We start from the raw sequence: 14,316 nt of genomic DNA, 5'->3' as shown, positions 1-14,316 counted from the left end.
CAATAGTTTAAAGCGATTTGAAGCATGTGTTATTTGGGGGGGGGGGGGGCAGAGCTTTGTGACGTCATAGTTGAGGGGGGTCTGACTTTTTGCGACGCCGTGTGGCGAGGGGGGGGGGTCAAAAATCGTCCAAAATCGCGTGATGTCATTTATGGATGGCCCCTAAGTCGCGGGCACAAAAACATAGGAGCACAGAAGTGCAGTACAACAATGGCTTTTGAACCAATGCAGCACCCATCACCCCCCACTTCCCCCGTGACTCGTATAGAGTCATAAGAAATGATGCCATTGTGCAGCCTAGACTCTGTCTGACCATTATGTTCATCTGCTATCCATAGAGACCCAGAACCTGAGAAAAACAATATCACCTCTGCGGATCCTGCTCCGCAAGTCACCGACATGGAGGTACGGTTTCCTCGATTCGTGTGGTAAAGTAGAGGTGGTAATGTGATTCACGCCAATATTTTCATTCTCTATCCCTGTGCCTACCTGGCACCCTGTTTACTTGTGTGCGTGTCTCTCTGTGTGTTTATCAGAATGCCCCAACATTTTGTTGAAGCTTGTATGGTGGACCGTTCGCTTTGCCTTTTTCTTTGTGTGTGTATAGACAAGCCATTCTGAAAATGCGTGTGCATGCTGCAGGACGTGGAGTGCACTGCTCTCGAAGAAAAGGATCCGGAGCAAATCTCCCAAAGGTAATAACAGAAATGAGAACATCACTGTGGTCATCGTGCGTGGAGCACGTCACTCTGGTCATGTTGCTTGGGGCGGAGTGACGTTATGTCGGCCATGTCACATAGTGGATGTTACGTCGGCCATTTTTCATAGTTGAGCGGTGGGGGGGGGGGGTCACTTGCGTCGGCCATATTACATAGGGGATATCGTGTCAGCCATGTTGCATAGGGCTTGCACAGGGGATTTCACGGTGACTGTTGAATGGGGGACGTGACAGCCATGTTGCATGGGGGACGTCATGATGGCGATGTTTCAAGGGCTGATGTCAGATCAGCCATGTTGTGTGGGAAAAATCAAAGTAGTCGTTGCATGGAGGCATGTTCATGTTTTCAGGTGATTAGCAGCTGATTGGCTGGTGCAGTGGGACAGATAATGTAATGCAGCTCTTACGAAAGCAAGAGTTATGATTTAACCATGACGACCATATTTATTTTGATATTTTCTCTTAAGATGGTTACAATCATTATTCGATCGTAGTCTGCTAAACTTACTTTGCAAAGGTGACGTTCTGTCCTAGAGAATCAGTACTGTAACAACATCAACTGCAATATGAATTTCTATGGGATCTAAACTTTGGACAGTAGGGTGGCAGCGCAGTGGGTATAACACTTCGTATGTCTCTGAACAAGATGTAGAGGACCTGAGTTTGATTTCCGACTCTGGTGCCTTCCCTGTCTCGAATATATACGTTCTCCTGTTGTGCATGGGTTTCCTCTGCGTTTTCCAGCTTTATCCCAAAGCTAGAAAAAAAACCTACACAATGTTACATATATACATCGGCCAAACATCCCAAATGCTGAAAAGTTACACTGCAAATGACTCAATTGAGATTCCATGTTACATTGCCCCCTACTCCAAAATCTTGCCAGGAACCTCCCGAGAAGGAGTCTTGAGACTAAGTGATGCTTTGTTGGGTAAACAATGGTAATAATTTTACCAAAATAATTGCTGTTCTTTTTATGTCTGCAGAAATCCGGAAGATTTTTGGCACTAATTTCCTAACTAATGACCAGCAGAAGGAACTCGCTGCCATAAGTAAAATATGGTACTTTGGGCTGCACAACGTCGCCTTGGGTACAAACAATGGTGGCTATGATGACGAAAACCATGATTACATCACGGTAAGACTCCCCACAAAACACTGGCCTTGGGGACGGTGATCACCTGGCCCAGCAGTCGTGCGTTCGTGGCGTGTTCAATTGCGACATGCCGCCCTGCTTATTTCTTCTGGTGTCATCAAAATCATCACACACACACATACAGTGCCATCGTGCACAGTTTCCTCACATGCAGTATCAGGACACACAACATCACCATGCACACCATCATCAGCCATAAGCATCCTTCCAGTCAGCATTTTCACACACTGCGTTATCACACAGTATCATAAAAATCCCGGCGGACACCCTGGTTCATACTGCAATGTGTTTAAACCATTAAATTATATGCGCTGTCTGCTTCACAGTGGACATTAAAGATGACGTGACTTCATAAAAATCTTGGAGGCCATTTTGTACCAGCTTCGCGGCCCATATTGGACTAATTTGGAAACGCACCTGCAAACTACCAAATTGGGAATACACATATAGCAGCAATCATGGCTCACAATTGGCAGACCAATACCCACCTGCAGGCCAGATGCTGAGTAACTATCTGCTCTGCAGGGACATCTGCAACTGTGGATGCCCTCATATTGATAAACATACACAATGTAATTGAAGTTGGCTAAGCATCCCAATGCTGAAAAATGCTTTCAGGTCACAGGACAGACCCTAGCTGAGACCGAACTGATGTCGGTTTGAATGATGTCATCAGTGGACACCCACTATCACAGTGGAAAAATGGCATGTGCATTGTAGAGATGACAAGCCAATGGTCAGTGGACAGATCAGCTCCACGGTAGGTTCTGGTGTCAAGGACTTTGGCCCGCATTCACTGTTCCGTCACTATATCGTCCAACAGAGGTTCTTGTTTGGACGTGTGACTGCAATGATCTTATGCTGCAACAGTGTGTTGGTGATTATAAGCTCACAGTGGTAACACCGTGTTGCCACGCCACCACCCAAATGACAACTGTTTTATTCGTCTTCAAAGAGTGCGGAATTGGCACACATTAAATGAGCGTCAATTGAAATCAGTGACTTAACCGCCGCGCGATTGTTGTGCAGTTCAAGAACGAACACCTCAACTACCGCTACGAGGTGCTGGAGACGATTGGGTTTGGGGGTCAGGGCCAGGCGATAAAGTGCCTCGACCACAAGACCAACACCATAGTAGCCGTGAAGATGCTCAACATCCCGTCGAGGTAAGGTTTCACAGCAGCATGGAACCTATTGAGGCTGACATTGTTAATTTTATTCATCGTGGGCAGCCGTGTGGTTTTAAGTGGATATTTGTGCCTTACAGCGACAAGGGACCTGGGTTCGATTCCTGACTCAGGCACCTTCTTAAATCGAGTTGGTAATTTGTCCCCCTGGTCTGCATCAGTCTCCTCTGCGTTCCCTGGTTTCCTCCCAAGTGTATAAAAAAAACAACGCAACTGATAATTGGCAAAACGTCCAAATACTACAAATATCACCTTCAAATGAGTAAATTTGGGATTAAATATATCATTGGCCCCTACTCTGAAGCTACTGCAGACTGTCTGTTAACCACCATCGCCTTCCTTCGTGCTCGTGTTGCGCTATGGGAGCCGTGTTCGTCGTCACGGCCTCTGCCTTGGCCTCGAACACTCGGGCTCATCTCAGGTCTGAGCTGCTGAGTTGCTATTGAAGACGCACGAGTGACTCAGAAACGCATGTGCTCAGAGCTGGCTCAAGTTATTTACGGCTTTGAACTGCCTCATCCTGAGCCAGAGCCACAAACCCATATCGCAAACACCAATTGCGCGAAAACCAAAAGAATTCAGAATTGGTGAAAGGAGAGAGAACGTTGAGACTTCCTGCACCAGGTGATGACTCTACGCACGTGGCCTGTAACCCAGCAGTGTGGAGGCAGCCAGGGTTGGTGGATCACACAAAGATCGGAGAAACTCCCTTCCCGTTGTGTGTCGAGGTGCTATAACCCTGGCTTGCCAGGCGATGGCCACGCAGGGAGTGGAATCATCCCCACGTGGTACAGTCTCTGTGGGGATAAAGCATTGCCCCTCCTCACACTCGAGGGTTTTACAATGGCACTCCCGTTTCCTCCCATTGACCGAAAACATCTTAACCCTTTGGCGTTCTGAGATGTTTGCAAGTTGCACGGCGGGACAACGTCTGAAAGTTGTCTCATTCACCGCTGCATCTCGACAATTTTATTCAGAGAGGCATAGCGCCATTGTTTTTTAAGAACATTGTACTCACCCTGCGACATAACCGCACTTTATGATTGCTGGTGCCAGGCTATGCTGCACGGCCCTTCGGCATAGCCTTCTGGGAGCCTCTCTACCGATAAAGTTATTTTATGTTAGTTTTTATTCCTATTGCGTTTTGATGACGTACACGTACGTCATCGGAACGGGAAAGGATTAATATGTAAAGCACCTCATAGCTTGGGCTATTGTTGGCAGCGGCTCACCGCCTCGTTGCTGCCTCCTCGCTTGTCTGTCAATCATCTCGCGCCTGTGTCACCATCTTTCTCTCTCGCGTCGAGAGCGTGTGACGACTGCAGCACGTTGCAAGTCTAAGACGTTATTGTCGTCATTATTATTCAATCGAAATTGTGGACTTCCTTTTTTCAGTGCCAGGTACAAAAATTCCGAGGGGATGGGGAGCCGGATTGCATCAGCACTTCAAGAGCAAGACAATGAAGACTCAAACACGATCAATGTCCTGGATCATTTCTGGTTCAGGAGACACTTCTGCATCGTCATGGAGCTGCTGGGGTAGGGGGCGCGCATCGGTCAGCGTCGTTGTTTTGCAGTGCCCACGCTACCGCGTACGTTGTGATATTGCGAAGCCAACATTTGTCTGGGGATGCACATATCTACATGTCACACGTTGGGCTGCAAGCTTCTCTCTTCTCTGTCAGCCCTGACAACTTTTTACGTCGCCTTGCCCACTCGATCAGCTGCGTGGCGGCAGCGCATTGGTCACCCTCGTGGCTCACAGCAAGAAGGGCCTAGGTGTGAGTCCTGACGCGGGCACCTCTCTGTGTGGGTTTTATATATCGTCACTCAGTTCTGTGGAGTGTAAGTCTGTGAGTGCGTGTGTGGGTGTGTCAGTGAAGGGCGTATGGGAGGCTGTAGAGCGCTGTGTTACGAACCTGGAATCCCGAGTTCGATTCCCACTCACGGCCAACACTAGTGATGATTATCTGAACTTGTCCTGGGCCTCCTCCCCTAGGTCGACTCAGCCTCAAATGAGTGCCTGGTGCGGCGTGTAAAATCATCACCACTGGGGAGACAAAGGCGGTCGGACGTGGTGTTGGCGAACCGCCCGCTCATGCGCCGTGCCGCCTTAATAGGTGCTCGCTCAACAGCACTTGCCTCAACATTGTGTTCAGGCTATACGGGGGATCTTTGTCTTTTCCCTTTTTTGAGTGAGGGTTTGAGTGTGAGCACGTGTCAAGTCGGTATGTTCTCTCCCTCGTTCTGGTTACCTTCTAGAAGTGTCGAGGTCCTCACACACCGTGACCATGCCGATCTGTCAGCTGCGCTTTTGTAAAAAAAACGTTTCGGAGCCCGGGACATTTCGCTCCTAGGCTCCTGAGATTTGAAATGCTCTCTGCATGAAGAACTGCGCCTGACCTCAGCGAATCTTCCATTTATAAAGAATCTAAAATCGGACATCTCCTGTGATATTTAGATAAATTAGAGATAAAAACTATATGTACACGTTTTACTGTATGGCGCTCTGAAGCACATTGTTGGGTCTGCTGTGCCTTGTAAAAATTTAAATTATTATAATCAAAATGATTAGAATCATCGCTTGACCCTAGCCCTGACAAATGCAATCGTTTGTTTGCCTCGTTCACAGCGATAGCCTCAAGAAAATCACAAAGGCAGCGAGACTCCAGGGTTTGGAGATGGAGATGGTGAAAACATACACCAAGGAAATCCTCAAGTCCCTGCGCCATCTCCGCTCCAAGAACATCGTCCACGCGGACCTCAAGCTGGTGAGTGGACACGGCGCTCAGCGCAACTTCGGTTCGAAGTCGCGTCGGGTTAGGCTGTTTAGGGACCTCGCTCCAGGGAAAAAACCGGGCACGTTGCTCAAAGTGTCACCCGAATCTTGGGAGACAATGAAACGTGAATGAAAGGAATGACTTGCAAAAATGTAAAACGCGTTTTGGCACGTGGTAGAAAGCATTAACTGGATCCGTGCAAGTGTGTGTATTTCTTTCTCAACTCGTTGACACTCACTTCTGCTGGTGGCTCTAACCTTCGTGAGGCTCTTCTGTAGTAGGAGTAGCAGTAGTCATGATTATCATAATTTATTTTTGATGGAGCCACTCTCTACATTGGCGCATCTCAGAGTGCTTTACAAGCGATTAGCAATTGACATCTTATCTCAACACAGCTTTCAGGAAACATCTAATTTCGCTACGACTTACCTGGGCGACACCGTGTGACCCCATCTGTTTAATTTGTATTTTGGCAGCACAAGAACAGTCCACTGCTGGTTGCTGAATGCTCTGAGCATAACCTCTGAATGTGAATCCCTGTTTGCCTCTCTTCGTTTAGGCCAACGTATTGCTCAAGGACACCGTGACAGGCACCGTGAGGCTCATCGACTTTGAGTCCAGCTTTTTTGTGGGACACCAACGTGAGTGACCTTAACTGCGTGCGTCTGTGAGCAAAGGAGTGTGTGTATGAAACCGCGAGCGATCGCAGCATCTCTGAGGCTTCTCACATTGAGCGCTCAGCTTGGTCTGTGCGAGTGCGGCGAGCGTTTGACGCAGTGCTTGACACACTACGCTGTAAACCCAGGAACCCACGTTCTAGTCCCACTTACGACTAAAAACCGTGGTGAATATTTGAACCGATCCTAGGGGCCTCCCCTATATCGACTCAGACTTAATCGAGTACCTGGTGCGTTGTGTAAACATCAGCACTGATGGAAGCAAAGGCAGCCGGGGCCTGGGAGCCGGCCACACCACCCCCTCGTGTGCCATGTCACCTTTCATAGCTGCTACTCGCTCACAGCAATTGCCACAACAGTCTGTTAAAGGCTACACGGGGGATGTGTGTACTAGTGTGTTGATGTGTGTACACGTGTGTGTGACGACATTGCGGTGTGATGACACTGTGCGATGATGCTCTTAAAGGTTAAACGAGGATTTTTTTTGTTATTTGTCTTTGCGACATGCAGCCCAAGATATTTGCAGCACCCTGAACATCACGGCTCCGGAGGTGTTTCTGGGCTACCAGTTGAGGTGCACAGTCGACATGTGGGCACTCGGTTGCATGGTGGTGGAAATGGCGACTGGAAGGGCGTTATTCAAGGCCAAGAACGTCACGGAATACCTCCAGTCCTGCATAGAGGTATCGTCCACACGGCGTTTGCTGCGATTCCCCGTTGGTTTGCGGGTTTATGCCACGTGATGATCTCCCGAATTCTAGATTTGAAGCTTTCGTGACTGCAAGGATTCATATTCTTGGGTTTTTTAGGTAAAGTCACGTAGGTAAAAAATTAAAATTAATAAAAGTAAAATAAAATAAAAATAAAATAAAAATCACGATGTTTCGGAGGCAACACAAGCTTCCGTCTTCAGGTGGAACCGTCACAGCATGATAGCTGTATCAAGTTGATCAAATTGATCAGGTGTAACCGTCACAGCACGATAGCTGTATCAAGTTGATCAAGTTGATACAGCAATCGTGCTGTGACGGTTTCACCTGAAGACGGAAGCTTGTGTTGCCTCCGAAACGTCGTGATTTTTATTTTATTTTACTTCTATTAATTTTAATTTTTTACCTACGTGACTTTACCGAAAAAAACCAAGAATATGATCTCCCGAATGGCCGGTGTTTTGCTTTGTGTGTAGAAAGTGTGCGAGATATTATCGTGAAAGTATTAACCATCCTAGGCCGCCACGAGGTCGACTCGGCCTTAAATGAGTAGTTGGCGCCGCGTGTCAAGTGCCTGGTGTCACGTGACCCTTGCGTGTCGTGCCGCCCTTATCTGGTGCCACTCACGAACAGCATTTGCCACGACAGGCCGTTGAGGTTATCTGGGTGACCCCTTGTCTTTGTGCGAACGGTGTGCAGGTCCTGGGAATGCCTCCAGAAAACGTCGTGGACAATGCTCCCCGCAGACAAAAGTACTTTGGTGAGTGGGAGGGACGAGCGATAGAAAGTAGAAATACTCTTAGGTTGTTTCAGTAAAGTCACGTAGGTAAAAAATATAAAAATTAATTAAAATTAATAAAAGTTAAATAAAAAATCACGACGTTTCGGAGGCAACACAAGCTTCCGTCTTTAGGTGGAACCGTCACAGCACGATTGCTGTATCTAGTAAATCTATAAAGAAAGTAGAAAGTTCGATAGGGGCCCAAGGCTGTTGTAGTTTTGGGGGGAGCCCTCTTGGTACATTCAATGAATTCTTCTTCCGCATCTTGATTCCTCATTGATTTCAGGTAAGGCAACTCTGTCGTGATCTGGCCAAATGTTTGTGTCTCTGATAAAACCCTCCATCACCCGACGTGCGGCGTGTGAGCAATTCGCGACATGCCGATTATTTCAGCTCAAACGGCCGTGCGTGGGGTGGGGGGGAGTTTAATATAATTTCTCGTAAATAGGCAAATCTGGCAGCAATTAGATGAGGAAAACTTCCCACTTGAAACTGTGTCAAGCATCCTCAGGACAAGGCCCAGGAAGTCAGAATACAATCCAGAAAAGTTGGCGTCGAATGCCTGTACACCACGTGACAATGTCGATGGTCTTCATGGCAAACACTTGGTCAGATCATCTCGTGGCCAAACCCGACAATCAACTGCGGATCTAAGTGTCCCCTTTCTTCCACTCATGCCTGATGATGCCAAACACTCCATAGTGATTCACCTTTGCTGTTTCAGCTGCTTAAGTTCTCATTTTTTTAAATGCGACGCACGCATCATGAAAGTTAGATCAGAGTCCAGGCAACTTTTTTGTTTCCCTGATAGCGTTATTATCAAAATTAATGTTTTCGTAAATATCGTATTTGCTCTGTCGTTATTCTCGTGCGAGGCTTTCATCGCTGAGGAAGGGGCCACTGTTTTCTACAGCCTGCAGTAGTCTGTGGGTGACCGTTACTGATTTGTAAATCTAACAGGCTGATTTATAACGTCATTTTTTTTATTTGGGCAAAATTTGGGCTCTGATGCGCCAATACAACGAACCAATTCTTTTCCAGTGCCATCACAGGATCTTTAACGTCCACTTGAAGGCAGAGGGCGCGAAATATTAGCGCGGTCAATACACCGCGGTAATGATCAGGCTGGCCCTGTCAGATTTGAGAGGCGCACTTCTGCGACGATCAGCGCAATGCGCTCCCATCGGGCCGTGCCGTCGTTGTGCCGCGGCGTTGTGCCTCTGCGCTGCTGCTCGGTGTGTTGTAAGCGAGGGGGCGCGATGCCGTGTCGTGAGACCGCGTTTCTCCCGCCGTGCACGGCTCCCGCAGATCCTCTGGGGAAGCCACTGAACCCCAACAAGGGAGAGGTGACGACGAGTTCTCCGCTTCACTTGTTGCTCAAGGACCAAGACCCAAGATTGTTGAACTTTGTCAGCTGCTGCCTCCGGTAAGAAACGCCTCTCCCTCCCATCAAGGATTCCCGCATTAGTCATTCTCCCCCAAGTGATTGTCAATCGCTCGTTCGTTCCCGGCCCTGACGCCTGCACATTTAGAGTTCATCTCTCCCGGTGGTGGTCGCACGGATTTTTTATTTTTGCACTTTTTCCGTATACATTCCGAAACATGCGGTGAGATTTTTTGGTTACTAGAAGCATTTGATGGGCCACTTTGGCGAGCTGTCATCATGTGTGGACAGGTCGCCTACACTCAGTAGTGCGTTTTACCTGGTTAAAAAAAGAGAAATTGACTATTTTAAATGAGCAATTTGCAGTGTAATCTTCGATGTTTTTGGCAAAGTTGGACCATTATGGCGACACACAAAGGCATCAACTCTCATGTCATCGCTCTCACCATGTTCACCACGTGTGTGTCCTTGTGTTCCAACAGATGGGACCCGAATCAGCGAATGACATCTGTAAAGGCGTTGCTTCATAGCTGGCTCCAGAGTACGGGGACACGTGAGCCCAGTCAACAAGGGGCAGCAACAACAAAAACAGCCACCACCACCATCACCACTCCCGGCAGTCTCCAGGGCTCAATCGCTCTGGGCTCGAGAAAAGATGACGCAAACTCTGTAGCCACCGAACGACGGTAAGCCACTCTGAATGTGCGTGTGTCCTTTGTGTGTGTTATTATTACTGTTGTTTTGACACGTGTTGACCCAGGAGTTTAAAGACTTTTCAGGAGGAAACTGCTACGTTCTGTTCGCAGTAGGGAACACGGTTTTGTTGTGCATATCCGAATTGACTACAATATTTTTTTTACATTGGGATGTTTATCCAACACCACTTGCATGGCTGTCGTGGATTCAGCTTTGGAAGAAAGCTGCAGAACCCGAAGGAAAACCACGCAGTCCAGGGGGAGAACATTTCGATCAAACAGAGAAAGTGGCCCAAGTTGGGAATGTAACCCATGACATTATTGCTGTGAGGCTCAAGCGTTCACACTGCACTGCGAGCCTACCACCATCACAACCACGCGGACAATGCAAAACCCACACGTAGATTAGGCTACAAACAGATTTATTTTCCACGATTGATGTTTTGGGTGAGGCCACGTAATGATCAAGCCACATATTATTTTGCCCATGGAAACCCTCCATCACAACATTGGTGGACCAACGCCCGCTTTCAGCCCAGGTACTAAGTCACTTTATACCGTGCGTGAAGGCTACCACCGGGGGTTGGCCCCTTTCAAAATGTGTTGAGGTGAGAATGCGATGCATGTCGCTTCTCACGTGCGACATGTTCTGAGATGCCCCGGCGCGAAGGAGTGTGGCTCTTCCAAACACAAATCACCATCGTGGAAATCTTCCACAATTGTGGAGGTCACATGGCCCAGCGGTAGCGCTCGTTGTCCCTTGTTGGTCGTGGTTTAAAACTGTCCTCCTGCCTTAGTTATTGCTGCTGGCGTATTATAATTATTATTCTAATATTATTAAGCCCGGTTAATCTGACACAAGTTTAAACCAACCTTTGGATGATCGGTAGCTGACTGCAATCTCTGTCGTAGCGGGAGAATAGAACGGTCTCGTGCGCGTCTCTTCGCAGACCAGACCCGGTGCAGGCCTCCTCGCGCACCCAGGCCTCTGTAGAGAAGACAGAGGTTGTGGAGAAGGACGTGGTGAAGGAGTTGAAGGACGAGGAGATGGAGTTGGAGGTGTTGGACAAGGAGAGGTTGGAGGTGGAGCAGAAGATCGGGGAGGAGAATGTGGAGATGGTGGAGTACGACGTGAAGACGAAGGAGGAGGAGGATGATGAAAACGATAAGACACTTGTTCCGGAGGAAGATGATGAGGACGAGAACACATTAGTTCTGGGGGAGGAGGAGACCTTGATGGCAAAGAATGAGAAGACGATGGTGGAGAATGAGAAGATTAAAGAGGAGATGGTGGAGGAAGAGGAGGAAGAGGACGTCGTGTTGGAGAAGGACAAGGAGGAGATGGAGGAGATGGTGGTGATCGCGGAGGGAGAAAACAAGAAGAAGAGGCGGTCTCGAATGGCTCGCGCGGGAAGAGCGATCCGCTCATTCTGCTGCTCTGCAGAGGCAGGGCGACTACAGAGTAGCCATGGGTAGCAAAGGCAGTCGAGGTGGTGATGGTCCTAGTTTATTCGTTTCAACAAAACCACTATCACATATGTAATAAAGCTCGTTGAGACGACTTCTGGAATCCGTCTTTAATTCAACTTATGTTACAGTTACGTCCGGGGTGTCAACCTCCGGTCACGGAGGGGCGGGGGTTTGATCTTCGGTCAACCCCTACCAACCTCGCTCTCTCTCGGCTGCCCCCTGTCGGCCCGTGAGCGTGGCGGCAGGTCAGCTGCCGACAGCGCCTTATACTGGTTGGAACCTCCTGGTTACACCAGCCCACAGGGGATTATTGTGTCCGTCCGTCCGTCGTGCAGGGAGGGGCTGGGTGGGGAGGGAGGGGCTGCGTGGGGAGGGGAGGGTGGGGCTGGGTGCGGTGGGGAGGGGCTGGATGGGGAGGGTGGGGCTGGGTGGGGTGGGGAGGTGCTGGGTGGGGAGGGTGGGGCTGGGTGCGGTGGGGAGGGGCTGGGTGGGGAGGGTGGGGAGGGGCTGGTCACCCCGTGGTGCCGAATTGTGCCCGCCCTCACAGTCGGGCATATTTGCGGAATACACCACGCCGCCGTTGACCCTGGCCATTGACCGAGCAACCCGACGTTCCTACCAGCTCCCTCCGCAGGAATGTGTTTATGGCGCAACATCTGCATCCTTCCACTGATGTGAAAATTAGTGTGAGGTAAGCTCACACTAATTTTTGGTGCTGAATTCTCAAACCTAGAATCTCAACACTGCCAGCTCAGTGCTTTGACACAGCCTGAGTCACCGGCCACTCGACACGTTATTTAAACAAGGCACAACAATAAGACTGAATTTCATTTATTTTTTAACAAACTGCATTCGTAGTGGGTAGCACACAATTATCACTTAAAGTGTTCACATCATAAACAATACTTATTGTTAAATAACCTAAACACAAGTAACAACATGCAGATTATATCATGCATGAGGATGAAGCTGCAATGACTGCAGGAATTCATCTTCTTGGTTCTTTCGGTAAAGTCACGTAGAAGGGAAATAATAAAATAATAAAAATAGAACATAATAAAAATACAATTCTTACGACGTTTCGGCCACAACGCAAGCAGCCGTCCTCAGGTGAAGAACAGGTCTGTCGGAAAGACAGCGTCTGAATGAACACCACCAAGCTTGGCAGCGTATATTTAAGCTGGGTTAGAGGAGGAAGGACGCCTTGACAAAGGAAACGTCGTGAGATTTGTATTTTATTATGTTTTATTTTTATTCTTTTATTAGTTCCCTTCTACGTGACTTTACCGAAAGAACCAAGAAGAAGAGTGGGCCGTGTGAAGGCTGCTACTATCTTCCACTCCGACTTGTCGATCACCAGTACCAGCGGTGTCAAGATCAATGCTCGCAACAAGTGGAGTGCCGAGCGGCTAAAACACATCAAGTTGGCACAGTAGGTGGCACAGGTGGTGCATCTGCCAGTCACCTATGGCACATGGGTCAGTCCCGTGATCTACCTCGATGTTCACCTGTGTATATATTCACCTGGACGTCCTTGTGTGTGTATTTACCTGTGGTATGTGTATTCACGTGTGTGTCTGTTAACTGTTGCATATGTTTAACTATGTGTTCACGTGTGTGTACACCTGTATGTGTGTTCGCGTGTGTTCGCCTGAGCATTTTTTCACCTGTGGTCGCCCGTGTGTGTTTGTTCATCTGTGTGTTTGTATGTGTGCATTCGTGTGTTCTCCTGGAGAGTTGTAGTGTAGTGATTAGTGCACTGCGATATGAACCCAGCCGGCCAGGTTCGATTCCTGCACACGATCAATAACTTTGGCGAATATTTTAACCGGTCATGAGCCTCCCCCAGATCGACTCAGCCTCAAATGAGTACCTGGTGCGGTGTGTAAACATCGCCACTGGGGAGACAAAGACGGCCGGGCGTGGTGCTAGCCACCCACCCCCTCGCGTGTCATTGCGGCCTTCATAGGTGCTTGCTAATAGCCCTGCTCCTAGCAGTCTGTGAAGGCTACACGGGGGATCTTTGCTGTGTCGTCACCTGTACGTCTATTCACCTTCGTGTAGGTTCACCTGCGGGAGTGTTAAACCCTGGGTGTGTTAACCTGTGCGTTCACCTGTGGGGTGCTGTGTTTGGTCGGGGTGGTGGAGTTGGCAGGGGTGGGGGTGGTAGGGGTGGTTAAGTTGGAGGGTGAGTTTGTAGGGGTGGAAGTGGCAGGGCTGATAGAGTTGGTAGGGGTGGTGGAGTTGGTAGGGGTGGAGTTGGTAGGGGTGGAGGTGGCAGGGGTGGTGGAGTTGGTGGGTGAGTTGGTCGGGGTGGTGGAGTTGATGGGTGAGTTGGTAGGGGTGGTGGGGGTGGTAGGGGTTGTGGAGTTGGTGGGTGAGTTGGTGGGGTAGTGGAGTTGGTAGGGGTGCTAGAGTTGGTGGGTGAGACGGTCGTGGTGTGGGAGGCATCGAGCCGGTCTTTGAGTCGGGATCTCGGTGTTCTGACCACGCTCGCTGGGTGGCGCTCGCGCCAAGTCTATTCCCTGCTGCAGCCTCTCAGATTAGCGACAACCACCACAGCTGTCAAGCACCACTGCCAGCACCGCCACCGCCACTACCACCACAACCAAAACCAACCACTTGTTGAAGCCATCACCAGCACCACCACAGCCATCACCAGGACCACCACCACCACCAAAGACCCCCACCCTGGCTCGCCTTAACAGCAGTGCCGGATTAAGCTAGTGCGGGACCTGTAGCATGATGTTATAAAGGG

At 49.1% G+C, this 14,316-nt stretch overlaps 1 protein-coding gene across 1 annotated transcript; it reads left to right on the top strand.

Moving 5' to 3' along the window:
• The first annotated feature begins 399 nt into the window (after nucleotides 1-399).
• On the top strand, nucleotides 400-11,614 carry LOC144733979 (dual specificity tyrosine-phosphorylation-regulated kinase 4-like). Its single transcript, XM_078616007.1, has 10 exons — nucleotides 400-405; nucleotides 2,904-3,040; nucleotides 4,457-4,600; nucleotides 5,694-5,832; nucleotides 6,401-6,482; nucleotides 7,029-7,201; nucleotides 7,928-7,988; nucleotides 9,318-9,435; nucleotides 9,876-10,079; nucleotides 11,039-11,614. Exons 1-10 carry the CDS (start codon nucleotides 400-402, stop codon nucleotides 11,562-11,564), a joined length of 1,590 nt encoding a protein of 529 aa, XP_078472133.1. The 3' UTR covers nucleotides 11,565-11,614.
• Nucleotides 11,615-14,316: the final 2,702 nt, after the last annotated feature.

The sequence above is a fragment of the Lampetra planeri genome, chromosome 49 (genome assembly GCF_965212315.1).
Source record: "Lampetra planeri chromosome 49, kcLamPlan1.2.h2, whole genome shotgun sequence".
NCBI classification, from domain to species: domain Eukaryota; kingdom Metazoa; phylum Chordata; class Hyperoartia; order Petromyzontiformes; family Petromyzontidae; genus Lampetra; species Lampetra planeri.
This window is presented reverse-complemented; position numbering and strand designations above follow the sequence as displayed.

Coding starts and splice junctions, on each gene's coding strand:
- LOC144733979 (XM_078616007.1), top strand. Junction 6,483..7,028: donor CTTTTTTGTGGGACACCAAC/GTGAGTGACCTT, acceptor TGCGACATGCAG/CCCAAGATATTTGCAGCACC. Junction 9,436..9,875: donor TTTGTCAGCTGCTGCCTCCG/GTAAGAAACGCC, acceptor GTGTTCCAACAG/ATGGGACCCGAATCAGCGAA.